Source organism: Camelus bactrianus, chromosome 3, assembly GCF_048773025.1.
Source record: "Camelus bactrianus isolate YW-2024 breed Bactrian camel chromosome 3, ASM4877302v1, whole genome shotgun sequence".
In the NCBI taxonomy this organism is placed as follows: Eukaryota; Metazoa; Chordata; class Mammalia; order Artiodactyla; family Camelidae; genus Camelus; species Camelus bactrianus.
The window spans coordinates 90,273,755-90,291,796 of record NC_133541.1 but is presented as its reverse complement, the minus strand read 5'-3'; the positions used below and the strand labels follow the sequence as shown (position 1 = coordinate 90,291,796).

The 18,042-nt window shown below is 39.0% G+C and overlaps 1 protein-coding gene across 1 annotated transcript in view; it reads right to left on the bottom strand.

Annotated features, from left to right (window-relative positions):
* Positions 1 to 18,042, bottom strand: part of CCDC192 (coiled-coil domain containing 192) — a 171,269-nt gene that overhangs the window by 106,055 nt on the left and 47,172 nt on the right. The window contains exons 3-4 of the mRNA XM_074354996.1: positions 17,794 to 17,925; positions 16,746 to 16,802 (exon numbers count right to left, since the gene is read on the bottom strand). Of these exons, the coding sequence (XP_074211097.1) occupies positions 16,746 to 16,802; positions 17,794 to 17,925 (189 nt within the window). The remainder of the gene's footprint in view (positions 1 to 16,745; positions 16,803 to 17,793; positions 17,926 to 18,042) is intronic.

Sequence of the window (18,042 nt, the reverse complement as noted above, 5' to 3'; positions counted from 1 at the left end):
TTCCCAGGAGCTCTGACTGGACATAACTTGTTTTTAATGCTAATGTAAACATCTAGCTGTATTCTCATTAGTCATTCCACAAAGCCAAATAATGCCTCTTATTCTCATTTCCGCCTGTTCCCTCTTCTGAACTTCCAGTCTGACTGTCTGCATTGTTCCTGCTCCCACCCCCAGCCTGGTGCACTGGGCATTCTCCCCTCCACAGGCAGCAGCCTCCCAGTTTGATCCCCAAACTTCCTCCTCCTGCTCCGCTCCTCCTCCTAATACTTCCTCTTCACCGGTTCTTCCGCCAAGACAGACAATAACAATTCACAGTCAAGACTCCCTGCCCCTAGTGAGCCTGAAGGATGAGGGACTGGCTTTTTAGGATGAGCAAAAATAGTGGAAGAATGAACAATTACTTTGTTTCGGTTTTGCATTTAACTGTTCCTCTTGCTGGGGTCTTGGCCTGACTTCTGTCCTTTCCGTGAGAAGCTTAAGTTCTCCTTGTCTCCTGCCACATGATGTTGCCATACATTTCTAATGAAACAGATTTCAACAGATTTCAAAGATGTGAAGTTACTATTTTAGGTTTTCTTCATTTTTAGGGTGACTCATACCTACATGTCAACTCTCTGATTATCCAACTTTGAGAAACTGTACCGGTTTAAACAAGTCTGTCTAAATGATTTCTATTACAGGATTGCAGGTCATTGTTACAGGTTCTGAGGTTATGACAATACTTTTATCATTTAAAAAACCTCAAATGAACTCTCTGGGACTCCTCTCTCCTGGCAGTCTCCCTGTGGGGTTTATGTCACTTCTCAATAAATGGAACTCAAAGGGAAGAGACTGGGCAAAAGGTTGGATTATTTATATTTGAAACAGTACAAATGATAAACATCTGCACATAAGCAGTTACTTAACATTTAAAATTAGAAACAATTTCCCTTTTTCATTTTGCAAAAGAGAAGGTTGACACCGTCAATGATTTCTGGGAAATGATATTAAAATTTACTTGCTTAAAAAGTTTCCTTACTCAATTCAATTGAGGTGCTTCTATTCTAGAGGAATGCCTGACAGTATCTGAGAATAGTAAGGCCAAAGCCAATAAAGGACAGAACAAAAAAATAGGGCCAGAGAAGGTGTGAGCCAGCTGCCCCTCCTCTTCCCTCTGCTGGCTCCCCGACTAAAGGCGCACTAATGTGTCCAGAAACGTGCATCCAGAAATGGATGTCAGGGAAAACTTGGCTGAGTCAGCTGCATTTCATTTAGCACTACACAGGGGGAATTTGCGTCATCACAAGCCCCATTTGGGATGTTTGTTTATGGGGTCAAGCAAGAATTGGATGGAATCAGGTGGGGTGATATTCTCCAGGGGGCTGAGGAAGTAAAGGTTAGGAAGGCAAATGTGGAGGGGCAGAAGTGTGGTCAGAATCGCCTTTTAGCATCAAAGATGGTCTTTAGGAGTTGCAAAACTCCTCAGCAGTAGTTTTCCATTCCCCATGGGATTGACAGCTGCCTGATACAATTGCTGTGTTCTTACTCAGGTGAATGTGAGCCAAAGTGCCCGTATTAGTTCCTCTGCTTCTCCTCTGGCAGGTGCGGTATCCCACCTGCTCTCGTGCAGAGAAAGAATAAGTACTTACAAGAATAAGTACTTTGATGTAATTGCTGTGAAGATGGTAAAATACCTAAGAGTCAAACTCAATAAAAGGAAATCTGGTACTGAAAAATATGTGCTTTTACATTGTTAGAAGAATGTCAGAACATTTATTGCAAATGATCATCACGATAAAGTAGCAGCAGCAATTAATGTCATGGTCCGTGAGGGTTGGCTGTGTCCCAGGCACTGTTTTAAACCCTTTTCCTGTATCGTCTCATCTAGTCAGAAAATCATGATGCAGAATTCTCAGAGCATTCTCTCACCAAAAATTCCCTTAAAATTAGCACTGAACAAAGCCATAGGCATGTTTGCTGGGTTTTGCTGCTGCTGTTGTTGTAATTTTTGTTTTTGTTTTATTAGTTAGCCAGCACTTATGTAAGATTTCCTGTGTGGCAGGTACTGATCTAAGAACTTGATAAGTGTTAACTCATTGAATCCTTGTGACAACCCTGTGTGCTATATACACTTACTATCATCATTTCGAAGTTGTGGAACTTGAGCCTCAGGAGATCAAGCAACCTACTGAAGGTCACCCAGCTCGTAAACCAGGAGAACAGGGCTCTGACCCCACAGTCTGTGTCTTTTACCAAGAAGTTGATGCTCAAGCATTTCCTAATATTTAATCAATTAACCAGGATGGGGAGGGGTGTGTGGAGCATGCGGGTATTGGGAAGAAGAGGTTGAGGAGGAAGCAGATAGGCCTTCTTCCTATCTCTTTTCTTCTTCTCAGACTTTGCCATTGACTCTTAAACCTCCTAATTATTGGTGTGAGAGCTCACATTTCATCTTAGGAATGTTACTGCCTCGTAAACCTAGTTGTGAAGATAGGCAGATCATTGGAGATTAGAAGCTATCTAACATGTGACTGGTCAAAATCAATTTTAATGCTGACAGGTAAAGTTAACAGCTCAGATTTTATTTTACTTAATAATTTCAATACTTCACATTTAAAAACACAGTGAACTACAAAATATGCTATATTTCTAATCAGTTATCCAAGCATACATTTCTACTTATTTAGACAATCCCTTAAGTTTCAAATAAATCCAAAGTGGAAACTTCAGCCTCGTGAAGGGGAGTTGGCCCTACTCCAGCACTGACACTACCCACCTCACGCTCTCATGCAAGGAGAGGAAATGAACATCCGTTGATGGAGTGTTAGGCATTTGGACAGCCTGTGATTGAGAGGCCTGGCCTCATTAATAAAAGAACCTAAAAATATCTCAAGTAGGAAGGGGATAGATTTCAGCGTTTTGAGAAGGAAAAGAAAGTAAACAAACTCCAGGGGAGGAAGTTGGTTCATTCAAAACAGAGAGGATGAGGTACTGGGGGAGCTTGAGATGTTAGGGACCATACGCCACTTCTACCCAGGTCCTTTAGATAATAAGACCTCAGATAGGCAGGTGTGCCAAGGAAGGCTGAACCCTGGTGCTATATAAAGACCAGGAGCTCCCACAAATCTTCTGGTAAGGCCTAGCACTGAACAAAAAGAGCCACTGGTCTTTGAAGGGCCAATAGGTATGGGCTTGGAGCAGAGGGATTGGCAGCCACAGTTAACTAGACGACAGTGCCCCCAACTTTTGAACAGTAAAATCCCTGGGGGTTTTACGCAAACCCCAGGAGGGAGGGAAGACTACTCTTCCTACCAAATGCCTGAGACTAAATTTCCTCCTAACAATGACAAAAGGGGCCTGAGTCAGATTTGTATTTATTTAAAAAAAAAAAAAAAAGCAATTTGATATTTTTGTCTATTGGCTATCATGGAGCAAGACGTGGAGGGATATTGTACATTCTCTTTCATACCTTTTGATTGATAGTTACTGCATAAATTTTAATTTCAAGTTTTACCTGGTTTAATAATAATTATTATCATTAATAATTAACAAACCAATTTCTGATGTCCTTCACTCTGGGGTCAGATTGTGAATACCTGTAGAACCAAGATAAGATGAATGACTTAAACACTAGTGTGGCAGAATCTGACATCCACTCATCAAAATTCATGCTCCCCTCTTCTTCCTGAGGGCTCAGCTAAATTACCTTTCCCAGCATTCCTTGCAGTTAATGTGGCCTCATGACTGATTTCTAGCCAATGGAACATGAGCAGAAGTGAGGTGCTCCATTTTTCCAGGCATAACCCATTAGAAACCTCCCAAGCAAACCCCTCCATGATCTCTTCCCCTCTGGCCAACTGAAATAGACTATTAATGGAATGAGCAGGAAATAAACTTCTGTTGTGTTAAGTCACTGAGATTCTGGGGTCTCTTGTTGCAACAGCTACTGTTATCCTAGTATCAGAGTGGCTGAAACGACAGCCGTAAAGACAGACTGACTCCCCTCAGGTGTAGCCACACACTATGTCCTTTGTAATGAAGATCTTATAGAACAGATGTAAGGAAATAGCAGTCTAAATTTAAAAATCAGTATAAATTTCATATTTAAGCTGCCTGCAACTGTGTTTTGATTGTCACACAGAGCGTTCTATTTTATTTGAATTAATTGCCAACATTTATAAATGAGATTGCACACAAAAAGTTGGATTTTCATCTTCTGAAAAATTGGATAATTTGGCCAACTTGAGCTTTATTCTCCCTTTTATGTAAGTCATGCGCTCTCCAGATTCACATGACTTGTTCTGGCCATCTTCCCTTGCCTGCATTACTTACTTGGCCTTTGAATGCCATTGAATTTGCCTAGTGGGTTATTATAAATAGCTGGGGATTAAAAAAGTATGCAATCCAGCTAGACAACAATTACAACGAGTAAAGATTACTTTAACTATTTGCATGTTATGCCCTTGGCTTCTTTTGATGGAAATTATAGAAACAGTCGTATAAAACCCATGGCTGCATTTGCCGATCTGATATTTTTGATAGGTTTTTCCCCTCACTATATCTCTCAATATTCCCTATATGAAATCTAACATAAAACTCATTTCTGAATTAACTAATTAAAAAATAATTAATAATATCTCCTCCCTAATATGATAAAAACTATTTATCTGCTCATTTTTCCTGTTTTGCCTTTGGCTGTTAGGAAGATCAAAGCTGTATTTCTGTTTCAACTCTACTGTGTGGGAATTTATGACTTAAACATGAATATTCTATTTTTCCTCCTTTTAATTGCTATTTTACTTCAATATATATATGTTCTCAATTATGGTTATTTATATACTTTTAAAAATTCAAAATTCAGCTGTTTCTTACTTGCATTTCTTATAAGCCACCTCAAATTCTCTGAAGTTAGAGTATAAATAAATAAGTATGATTAAATTAAACATTATAGTTAATGTTTAATAACAGTATAAAATTATATCAAGAGAACAGATAAAGTTTAATATTCATAAAATGCCAGACAATATCCATTTAAGATACAAATTTTTATTTGATTTTGTTTCTTCCATTTTGAAAATAGGTTAAAGTTACAAGTAAATAATTTATTGGTATTTCTTGATGATTTGCTATAAACTAGAGGGACACTCTTAATTTGCTGTTGTTTTATTTTAAACAATGAACATTAAACAGCAGCCAGTGTTTACAGATAGGTATGTTCTCTCATTTATTTGTCCATTCACTCAACAAGGCATCTACTGAACACCTACTTGATGTCAAGAACTCCATGTGATTAATAAAGCTGAGTCCCAGAACTTGGGGACTCACCTAATGGAGTAGAATTGAGACTAAAAGAGAGATCCATAGAATGTATACTTGAGAGAAGGTGAGCTCCTGTATCTGAGGAGTCAGGAGATGCTTCTCACCTGGAGGACATGTGCATCCTTTGTTGAAAGGCTTGTAGGGATTGAAGTATGGGGAGGGGCCTAATTTGCCAAGGGATGGAGGCCTGAACCTAGAGGAATCCTTAGTTAATTCCAAATCCTCGAATCAGCACCACTGTTGGGTGTCAACTGGCAGGAGAGGAGAAGAGGAGAAGTCCAGGAGATGAAACTGGCAAAGGAAAAATAGGAGGGACCTGGTCAAGGTCCTTACATGCCATGATAGTTATTTACTCTCTTGTAGTCAGTGAGCAGCCCCTGAGAGTTTTAAGTAAGAAGTTTACATAACTGAATCTATAGTCCATGGAGCCAACTCTTGGAGAACTGCCGTGGCACTTTTATGGATTTAGTCTTATTACTTCCCTTATGATGTGTTTATTTAATTTGGTATTGATACATTTTAGAAAGAATTTAGGGTAGCCTGAAAAGGTAAATAAATTTGAGTTACAAGCTGCTAAAATAAGAATTTGAAAGATACAGAAAAAGGAAGTTAAGGGTGGGGAAGCAAGTGTGAAGGCTGGTTCACACATTTTACACCCTGACATCCTACATAATCACTTGTTAGAGGTGGGGCACAGAGGACTTGGTGCTAGCCAAAATTATAGTCAAAATAACCATTTATAGAAACACAGACTCCATGGAGTAAACGCAAGCCCAGTGCTCAGTGGAGGTGCCAGTATTCCTGGTGCAGAATCTGCAGGAAAACATACTTTCTGATAGAATAATAAATGTTCTCAATAATAATCTGACAGCAAATATGTTAATAAGCTTCATAGGACAATTATAAAGTCTTCCCAGACTAAGCCATCAGCATCATGCTGTACCACCTCCCCCTCATTCAATAGAAGGAATTCTAGGACAGTTTGATGAGGTCCAGAAATACGGTGTTCTGCTGACCTCAATTTAGAAAGGATTTAGTGTACCTGCCTGAAAGAAAAAAATGGACCATCTTTCAGGTACTCCTCTGTGATATGCTTCCTTTCAGCCAAGTTTTTTTTAAAGCTAAGCATTGAGGCCGAGATGGCACTCCTGGTCAGCCCCTGGAGTGCAGGTAAGCGCAGAGCTCTCTAGTAGAAGTGGTCAGCTGCATTGGGGCTAGAACTGACATCTTGTTTTGGAAATTGTGGCGCCTAAAATGATACTTCTTGAGTTGAAAGTTTGCTCACTTTCATTCTCCTACTCACCCCTTTGATTGACTCATTCATTCATTCAGCAAATACCTACTGAGAACCTACTGCTCGGCAGACACCATGAATTAGACCCAGGCTCTACTTTTAAGATACAGTGTAATCAGGAATAAAGACAGACAGACACAGTTACAAGGAGACAGGTCTGTGAAAGGCTTCAGAAGACCTTCTTCAGGGGAAGAGATAAGCTGAGGAAGTACTGACAGGACACAGGACTCTCCTCAGAAATTAACTTTGAGTCTTTGATTAATCAACCTCCTATAAATAAAGCTCTCTATAAAATAAACTGGCAGCTAAAATGCGGTACTTTATTTTAACAGATTATTGACCACAACCCCATAAAGGTTTTGGAACAGTTACAGAAATAGTTTATTTTGGAATAACTGTTAACACATTTCCTTGAACCTAGGTTTGTGTCGGGCACTCTAACTACATCATGTATGTTACCTCACTTCACAGTGGATCTTCCCCAGAACACTGTGAGGCTGTTATGTTACTAGCTTCTTTCCCCAGATAAGAACAGAACCATAGTAACCTTTGTCAGGCAGCAGCTAGGGTACCAGGCCTAAGGTTCCAGCCCAGGGCCTAGTCCCCTCACTACTCTTCCACCTGGCAGGAACTAGTTAGCAGGACCAGTGATCTTTTAAAACCCACTCATGATTCCTATCAATAGCGTATCTTTCTCTTCTCCATAGTGGAAGGATATGACTCTCACTTATTTTAAAGAGATTTGAATTGTTAAGGAAACAAAACATGATTTCTGTTAGATGCTTGTAGTAATAGTATAAGGTGAGTTCTGTGTAAGCATGAATGACTGGCAGTTTTGTGGATTAAATCAGCTCAGGGTCATTTTTTTGACAAGTAGGTAGAGATTATACCAAAAGTCTATATTGAAATGTTTGGGCCTCTAAACTCTGTGTATTCCTTTGAGAGGATATTGGTATGAGAAGTCTAAGCTTCTCAAGTAAAAAACTGAAATAATGTGTTTGAAGCAATGCATAGTTAGCTAATAGGTATTTACCAATATACCTACCAAAATAGGTATTTACCAAAAAAGTGAAAGGATTATATCATGTGTCTGGTTAGGTGGGTCAACAAAGATCAGACACATGCAGTGGTTCTAAAGTAGCTGGAGTGGCGGGCATTGTCCTCGGGTGCTTGTTCAGCTTAAACTTATTCGTCATCCATAGAAAATGAAGGAACAGAACTCGGATCTAGTTAGAAAGGGAAAATGAGTCTTCCGGGTGTCAGCCAGAATCCATGCTTGCTTGATATGACTGTCTGAACTGATGCCTTAGGTCCCTGCCCCTCCATTTGCCTTTACAGGTAGATCCTACAGCTAAGATTAGTGGCTCCCATACCAATTTATTGTGCCTTGGCTTTTTAATACCAAAAAAGAAAAGAAAAAGGTAATTTTGATTAAACAAGAGTCTGGTGGCACTCTAGACTTTTGTATTGAATATTGTCTTATCAATGTGCTGTTAGCTCTTTATGCACTCCTTGCTAGGCAGGAGCCATTTAATGCCTCCCAGTGCAGGGAGTCCTGACTGATTCTAGCTTAGGAGCAACCTGCTTGGTGTGATATGAGAACTCAGCTGCCCTCCCTTCAAGCTCACAAAGAAGTTTGGCAGCAACACTCACCAGTGGGTTCTGTCCATAAATAATCATTAAGGAATTTTCCATGTAGATTAACATGTCTGGCTCTAAAAGAATGGCCCACAGGAAAGGAATTTCCCCATTCCACCTTGGTTCCAGGTAGGGCTCTATTAGGTACTAATACCCAAGTCTCTCAGGCTGATAACTCTGCCATGAGATCTGTAGATTAGAATAAAGTTTAAAGATAATAAAAATTAATTTATTGATATAACTGGAATGTGTTGGCATATATATTTAGCAAAAAATCAGAAAATTAAAAATTAAATCAAGCTTATGAAAACTGGCCCTGGAGACAGAGTATCTGCGTGCGAGTCTTTGCTACGTACAGGGTGTTTGCTGTGAGCAGGCTTCTTACTGCCTTTTTTTTTTTTTTAAATTGAAGTATAGGTGACTTACAATGTGTTAGTTTCTGGTGTACAGCATAGTAATTCTGTTTTATATATATATATTCTTTTTCATTATAGATTATTACAAGATATTGAATATAGTTCTCTGTGCTATACAGTAGGATCTTGTCATTCATCTATTTTATATATAGTATCTGCTAATCCCAAACTCCTAATTTATCCCTACCCATACTTGATTCAGTTTCTTCATCTGATATAGGAGGAAGTAATACTTGCCTCACAGCACTGTTGTGGAAAAAAAAATGACATAATGTGGGTGGGAGCCTTTAGGAAATTGTAAATTGTTGTATGGCTGACTCTAAGGTGTTATTAATTACTGTTGATTCCCCTCAGAGCTCGTCATGATGATTTAATGGAATGAAGTGATATGTCTTGAGTACACAGAAGTATGGGATTTAGAGAGGAAGGAGCAGGAGGTTCATTCTTGTTTGGCTCATCAGTTGAACAAACAGGTCCTGTGGGCCACGATCCTAACTTGCTGATCTAAGAACCAGGCCTGGAGATGCTTCCCAGAGGCAGGAGCATGTGGACGGACAGGCTGGCCCCCAACAGTGAGACACTGGTCAGGGACAGTGCTGCTGGTGAGGACAGATGGTCTAGGCTGAAAGTGATAGGGATTTCATTGGACAACATAGTGCTTCTCAGACATTAGTCATCCTCAGAATCATTTGAGGACTTCATAAATATATACTCCCGGATCCCACTCCCAGAGTTTCTGATTCAGGAGGTATGAGATGAGGTCTCGAAGTTTGCATTTCTAGTCCCAGATGACTTTAATGCTTCTGGTCCAGGGGCCACACTTTGAGAACTACTTGGAGAATCTAAGAATTACAGCTTATCAACTGTAAACAATCGAATCTGCTTCCTACTAGCTTAAAGAAAAAGGGAATTTTCTTCAAGCTAATTAGGGTTATTGGATGGTTCCTAAAAATGCACAAGAGTCAGATTCAGGAATAGGATCTAGAGCAGTCCTGGTCCAACAGCACAGACTCCTTGGCCATGATGCCTGGGTGTCACTGTAGGATGTAACGGTTCCAAGTGTTTTCCTCTCTTGCTTCACCTGAATTAGTATTCAGAGTCCATTTGACTTAGGACACGTGCCGAACCCCCAGCTAGTAGCTGAGAGGGTGCTGTGAATTACAGATCCTCCAAGACTGTACGATCATAGAGGTGCAGTTGACAGCATATAGGAGTACTGTTGCAAAAGGTGTGTTAATGGATGCCTAGGCAGCCAAAAACGGTAGCAAAAGCAAAAACATTCCATGTTTTCTATCATAGTAGGAAAAGACCAATTAGCAGAGGACTTAAAATTCTAGGAGAGAAGAGTCTGTACTTAATTAAATTGGAGGCTCTATTCTTATTTTCCAAAGTAAAATGGTAGTTGATAGCTTCTTTAGAGAAGGAAAGGAAGAAGTTAAACCAGCTTTTTGGGGAAACCTCTGTCCTGGGTACTCACAGTGGTCCCCCCATGCCCTCTGTTTCTGACTCTGAGCATCAGGACCATTGCTTCTAAGTGTGTCCTCAGAAACTGTAGGTCACGAGCTTCTGATTTCAAAGACACACTGATCTATCCTACAGCTTGAAGCACCCTGTATAATTCATTGGAAGAGTTTCTTCTGGATATTTGTAACCGTTTAGTTTATTATGAAATATTTCAGGCATGCAGGGCAGTATAGAAAGCAACATCGCACTCAGGTTATATACCACCTATTTGTCCAGATTTCTCTTTTGAAATAATCCTATGGAGTATTATAGAACTTTTGGCTCTGATTAAGTTTGAGGGGTAGCTAAACCAAGAGATGAGCTGGCCATTGTGATGGAGGTGAGGGGTGGGGAGAGGCCAACCCCTGGACTCCTGAAGATACATCATCCAAGACAGAATGGATGGACAGGGCTGAGTACTTATGTGCTCCAGATACTAGAAGTAGGCAACCAATGGATTCAACAAATTGGAAGGCACTCACTTTATTTTTATATTTTTATTGAGTTATAGTCAGTTTACAATGTTGTATCAATTTCCAACGTAGAGCACAATTTTTCAGTTATACATGAACATACATATATTCATTGTCGCATTCTTTTTCACTGTGAGCTACAAGAACTTGTATGTATTTCCCTGTGCTATACACTATAATCTTGTTTATCTATTCTACATATGCCTGCCAGTATCTACAAATTTTGAACTCCCAGACTGTCCCTTCCCACCCCCGTCCCCTCTGGCAACCACAAGTTTGTATTCTATGTCTGTGAGTCTGTTTCTGTTTTGTATTTATGTTCTTTTTTTTTTTTTTTAAGATTCTGCATATGACTGATCTCATTTGGTATTTTTCTTTCTCTTTCTGGATTACTTCACTTAGAATGACATTCTCCAGGGACATCCATGTTGCTGCAAATGGCATTATGTTGTCATTTTTATGGCTGAATAGTATTCCATTGTATAAATATACCACATCTTTATCCAGTCATCTGTCGATGGACATTTAGGCTGTTTCCTTGTCTTGGCTATTGTAAATAGTGCTGCTACGAACATTGGGATGCAAGTGGCTTCCTAAAGTAGGGTTTGGAAGGCACTGACTTTAAAAGGATTTTTTTTTCTGTAAGTCACCTAGTCCTGATTCAGATTGCCCTAACATGAACAATTATCTTTAAATTATTATAAACATTCACTTCAAATATTTGTTTAATCCCATATAGTTCTCTAAGCATGTTAGTATCATGTGGGAGGGAGTGATAAAAATGCCCAGGGCACATGAGCCCTGTGGGTGGCTCGAGGGGCTGCCCATGTGTGCATTGGGAGGGCAACCCTTTGTAATCTTAAAATTATAAGCTGTGACTACACACAGTTCATAGGATGAGATTTTAATCTTCAGAATATTAGCAGTGACAACTCACTCTGAAATGTTCAGGCTTGGATCTTCTCCCCATTTCATAGCTTTCAATTTAAAATTTTCGATTTAATAATATAATTTAACTATTAGGTTCTAGAATAGTGAACTCTGAATAAGAAGAAGCCAAGACCCTTGGTTGTTAATTTTCACGTTAAGGCCATAACTTCCTTTAGACGTTTTTCTTTCTTCTTCTGAAACTGATGCTTCCCAAAACTGTAGTTTTCTTTCTCTGCTGTTTTTTCCTTCTATTTCCATTCTAAGGAATAGAATAGAACCTTCTGTCCCTTCCATGTTGTACCTTGAAAGTGTCAATTTCAGATTAAAGTAATGCCTTATGTAACTGGCATTTTTAAGAGTAAAATTTCGTGAAGTAACTTTCCCAGAGATTTAAAGCAGGCTCTTACAAATTCCAAAATAACCTTACATTTAATGTAGCCATGTTAACAATTCATTTTAACGAAATCTGTACAAGGCATTGAGCCAGCCACTGTTGAGAGGCATACATGAAAACAGACTTGCTCCCTATTCTCCGGGCACTCACAGTCTTGGGGAAGAGCTAGACCACATCAGGTAATTCTATTGTGGGCCCTAGTGTGACAAGTGATAGAAGACAGGTACAAAGAAGTGCTGTGAAACTGTCAAAGAAGGAGAGATCACTTCTGGTTTGATGGTCAGAAAAAAACCTTCCTGGAAGGAAATTTCTTGATAAGGAATGGGAAAAATCTGGCAAACACCATGTTGGGGACAGACATTCCAGTTGCAAAGAAACTGTGAGCAAAGGTCCCTGAGCAGGAATGCATGGGCATGCTTGGAGACATAGATGTGTGATGGAGAGGAGACAGGAGAAAGGGGCATGCTCCCATTTTCATTTTTTTTTTATTGACATACAGTCGGTTTACAGCGTTATGTTAATTTCTGATGTATGGCATAGTGATTCAATTATACAAATGTACATTTTTGTTATATTTTTCATTATAGGCTAACAAAGTATTGAATATAGTTCCCATTGCTATACAGTAGAATTTTATTGTTTGTTTATGTTATATATAATAGTTTGTATCTGCAAATTCGAAACTCCATATTTACTCCTCCACTCCTGCCCCCACTTTCCCCTTTGGTAACTATGAGTTTGTTTTCTATGTCTATAAGTCTATTTCTGTTTTGTAAATAAGTTCATTTGTGTCATTTTTTAGATTCCATATATGAGTGATATATGATATTTTTCTTTCTTTCTGGCTTACTTCACTTTGTATGACAAATTCCAGGTCCATCCATATTGCTGCAAATGGCATTACTTTACTCTATTTTATGACTGGGTAGTATTCCTTTGTATAAATATACCACAACTTCTATATTCAGTCATCTGTCAATGGACATTTAGGTTATTTCCATGTTTTGGCTATTGTAAATAGTGCTGCTATGAACATTGAGGTGCATGTAATTTTTTTGAATTAGAGTTTAGGCTCTCATTTTCAGTGTGATAAATGCCACGGTCAGGAGGTTGTACTTTATTCTGGGATAAAGAATCCCACTGGTCAGCCTTAGTCTTCCTTTAGGGTTTAGAACAGGGGAAATGACATGATAAGGGTAAAATTCAATTGAAGTCAGCAAAGTATATTAAGTGGTTGGAATGAGCCTGCCATGTACTGGTGTCATGGATACAGACACACATTCTTGGTGCTGCCCTCAATGACCTTCAAGTCTAATGGAGGACAGAAGTATAAACAGATAACATAAATGAAATGTAGTATTTTGAGCTAAAATAAATGTATCTACAAGAGGCTGTGAGAGCCCAGAGAAGGTCATCTGGGGGCCAAGGGAGAAGTTGCTTCGTGATAAGAGTTTTGCACAAAGAATAACATTTATTTGGATAAAGAGGAGAGAGCAGGATAGTCCAGACCACGAGAGCACAGAGAGCAAAGTCACGGAGCATCAACTGACATTGAATGTGAAGAGAAAGACAGCAGTTCCGTTTTACTGCCTAGCATGAAGCAGAGAGAGTGGAGTGAGAGAGAATGGGGAGATGAAGGGTAAGGAATGTCCTTTGGAAACCTTGCTCAGGGTGGCAGCAGGGAAATCAGGGGCGCACTGTAGTGGTTACATCCTCCAGCAAGGTTATACTTAGGCACAACCCAGAGAGGAGTTTCAAACTGCACATGACTCTCACCCACTTAAGGATGTTCAAGAACATACTGCCTGACAGCTCTTACTAATATTCTCAATTACTTCTTAATCTTAGGCATCCCCAGAACTCCCAGGAGCCTTCTGATCTCCTATCTCAGAGGAACCCTCACCCCATCTACTGCATTCCATTCTCACCAACCTGGTCCCTTAATCCTCCTTCTCTTTGATTCTCTAGTACATTTCACTCTCCCTGAGTGTTAACCTGGCTCTGTTTGGTTCTCTGCCCCCAGAACTACTCTGTTCTGTGGTGGGCAGGGGTAATGGAGGCTCTGGACTTGAATGTGTTCATAATTTGGGGCCAGCAGCAATAATTGAAATCTGTCATGTCAAAAAGAGCTAGAAATTGGCAAAAAAAAAAAAAAAACCAAAAACAAACAAACAAACAAACAAAAAACGGAATTGAAGACAGGGAAGTGAGCTAACTTACAGAAGTATACACATAGCCTGACAACTAAATGTAGGATGGAAGCAGAGACAGGTGGGATTTTAATACTACTTTGTAGTTTGGATCTAGAATATTTAACAGCAGAATGAGATTGTTTGCCATGCCTGGGGAACACAGAGGAACACATTTATGAGATGCGGATAAAAGATGATAAATTTGACTTTGTACTAAACTTGGGGTATGAGCAAGATATTCAGGTCATATTTTATTGATAGTGCTTTTATTCTATGCAGTATGCCAGCAGTCTCCAAACCCATGTGCTTAAAATATCACTCATGGATAAGTACTCCTGGAAAATGACACACCCTGGCTTTGGAGATTGTACACACACAAGTGTTGCAGTAAATAAACTGCAAGTAAATTTAATTTAACTTTATTTCCGATGGCTCTTTCATTTTTTTCCCCCAGAATACCTATTAGCATGTTTTGTTTTTTTTTTCCAGGAACAGTGTTTTAAGAAATGCTCATTATAGCACTAAGGAGCTGTAATCAGGAGATGATTAAGATGGAAAGACCTTGATGGGGGTGGATGGAGTTGCTTATTTGCAAGGGAAAGAGAATTGAATCATTATGAACTGATGAATCGCTCAGACTGAATAGCAGGAGAGAGGAGGCTGGAAAGAGAACATTTATAAACACCGTTTGACACCTCCAGTGGCATTTAGGGAAGAGACAGAGGCAGAGAGTTGTGAGAGCAAAAGCCTCGATTTCAGAATCAACGTGTGTGGTGAATGATCTAATCTCTAAGACTCGGTGTTCTTATCTGAAAAAGAATGCTCACCTTGTTGGGTTATATTGAGATTTAAAATCAGTAACATATGAACGCCCTACCTCAGAGGGGAGAGACAGTCCACTCTCAGTGAATGCTATCATTAATATATTATTTTTCATTTATTCTTGATGAGTTGAAGCAAAACCTTGGTGATTACCCTGCTATATTACAACCTGAACATTGAACAGTTGCACAGGAGAAATCTCAGTGGTTGGTGTCAATACCCTAATACAAAGAAGCACTCACAGTTCAGGCATACCTGGGCCAGGAACAGTGTAGTTTAGGAATAGAATCTACAGAAGCTGAGAAATGGAAGAAGACACCACAAGAATTTCCCTACAGCACCCATGACCATGTTTTTTCATCAGTTTTTCATAAAGAGATGCTGAAAGCTAATAACTAAACCTTAGCAAGTATCTCTGCTTAAAAAATTCTGGGCTAAAAACTCCCTGGGCAAATGACTGTAGATATCCATCTGGCATGAGGCAACATCCTCTGACAGTAGTCATTATCTGGCACCCTGAGGGGCAGGCCTGGGGAGAGGCATTTGTGACAGAATACTGGGCTAATGAGATGGACTTCTGTCTGAGTATGTCACAGTGTCACAAATGCCGGCCTTAGTCATGTCCATGACCGGTCAATTGAGCACACAAGGCCAAAAAAATGCAGAATTTAGAGTTTAAAACTCTGCTCTCTGCCACAGCAGATTAGCTTTTCTTTACCCCAACACAAAATGGGGCAATTACTGTGATTTTATCCAAATCAGCTCATTCCCCCAAGGACAGTGACCAGAATTTATTATTTTACAGTCTTTTCTGTAGGACTTCTGGGCTGCAGCATCTCAGGTCTCAAACCTGTTTAAGTTGTTTGTTGTTCAGATTGGCCATTTAACATGACTGGCCAGTGTCCTTAAGAAGTCATCTCATAGCACCCAGGATGTGGATGGAGGAGATAATGAAAAGGGTGGTGAACAACTCTTGGAGGGAATACTTAAGGCATCAGATTGTTCAGATCCTTGGGACAGTGGCAGGTTTCTGGCTATGACAACTGGTTTATGCGTGAGAATACACAAGGCTGTCGTGGCAAGAAATGCTCACTAGTTGTCTTCTGAGCCAAGTTAGGCTAAAGGATAAATGAAATGTCCCCTGCAACATCACAGGGTCTCAAGGGAAGGCTTGCAGCAGAAAATGGGCAATTCTCTGTTTTGTTTTGTGGTCGCTTGCCTAAAAAAAATCACAAGACTGGTGCAAAATAAATGTATATAAAACAATGCTGCTGAAAATACAGTCAAAAGATGGGCAGCAGCAGCGTCATCTGAATCAAGTATCACTAGATGTGTATATTCTCGGGTCCTGTCTTAGACATTCAGAAAACTCCAGGAAATTTGTTTTCAAAAGTTTTCCAGATGCCTCTTGGTATACTAAAGTTCAAGAAGTGCTGCTCTAAGCCAACATTTGAGGTATCTGTAATTTCCACTTCCATTCACTCACTAAACTAGCCCAGCTTCCTTGTCTTTCTACCCTTAGTTTCCAGTTCTTTTATCCTGATGGTAACTTATTAGACTATCTGATTATATATAAGAACTCAGTTTTGTAATTTTTATCATCAATGCAAATCAGAATTCTATTTATGGATAGCAGCTCTATAGAGGCAGTAAAGTAGTGTTTCTTAGCCTTGTGATTTGGTTTGCAGCAGAACGACCACAGTTGTAAGTCCTGAAAAATTTCTGCTCATTTCCGGCATAATAATGATGTAATTTTAGGGATGAAGAAACGAGAAAAACACTTACGTGGGCTACAAGTTGCTCCTGGGTAGCTTTCACTTCGGCTTGTAATTTCTCAATGCACTGAAAAGGAGGAACATGTAGAAACAAAGTGCATAACTCTTCCTGTTACATATTCAAAGTATTCTAGATATAAATATATACCAGTTCTCACATCTTAATGAATGGCAGCATTATCTCAGCTAGATGTTTTGAAAACCATCATTAAAGAAATCACTGCTCCTATCCCTGTAGCTCTTCCACTCTATGGAAGAACCCAGCAACAAAGTACATGAGTTCATTAAGAAATAGGAAATGATTAGGAAAAACAATGTTTGCTTGGTGTGCTGCAGATAATATTAATCCACCTTATATCATATATATATTTGACCAGATGAGTTTGTATCTGCCTTTGGAATATATGGATACATTGGATATGCTTTTAATATGAAGATATCTATCCATATACAGATAGATCAGTATAGCTATAGGGTAGATACCTTTACATTAAAAACATTCCGTCTATCCTATCTATCGATCTATCTATCGATCTATCTATCTATCTATCTGTCTGTCTGTCTATCTATCTTCCAATGGCAGATAAAAACCCATATGGGTTGAACAGGAGATACATTTATATAATGACATAGGTATGAATGTTCAGATATTCAGAGATTAGTAATTTTTTATAAAGTAATTGATTAAAAGTGTGTGGAAAAAATGTTTGATACAATTGTTTTACTATGCAGAAAGAAACTATTATTCCTTGATTAAGTTCAACCTTGAAAACTAAGAAACATTTGTACAGTCAATACCACTTACAAAAAATATATAATATTCAGCTAATATAGTTCAAAAGTATACATATCTAACAAACTAAAAAATCACCAAAAGTTAATTTTTTGTCTGTGAATACTCATCAGGGAATACAATTACCTGGAATAAATACAAATATTATTTACCATCTTGAACTTAAATATGAACTTCCAACCCATTCAGAAATGGCTACAGATTGTCAGTTTATGTAAGTTTATGTAGCTTTTAAAATAAGGATTACTTTTCTTCTACATCATACCTGGTCTTTTTCAAGAACCAGTTTTTCATATGGTTCCCCACTGTCTTCCTTATGGTCCAGAGCCTCTAGCTTTCCCTCCAGCCAGGAAACTTGCTCAAGCAGTCTTGATTTTGTTCCTTCAGAGGCTGCAAGCTAAAGACATTTACTTGTAAGAGTATGGAAGTATAGTGATTTTTTAAAGCTCCTCTTAAAAGTCTGATTTATAAATGAATTAATTGCCAATATCTATTAAATATGAAAATGGCTATT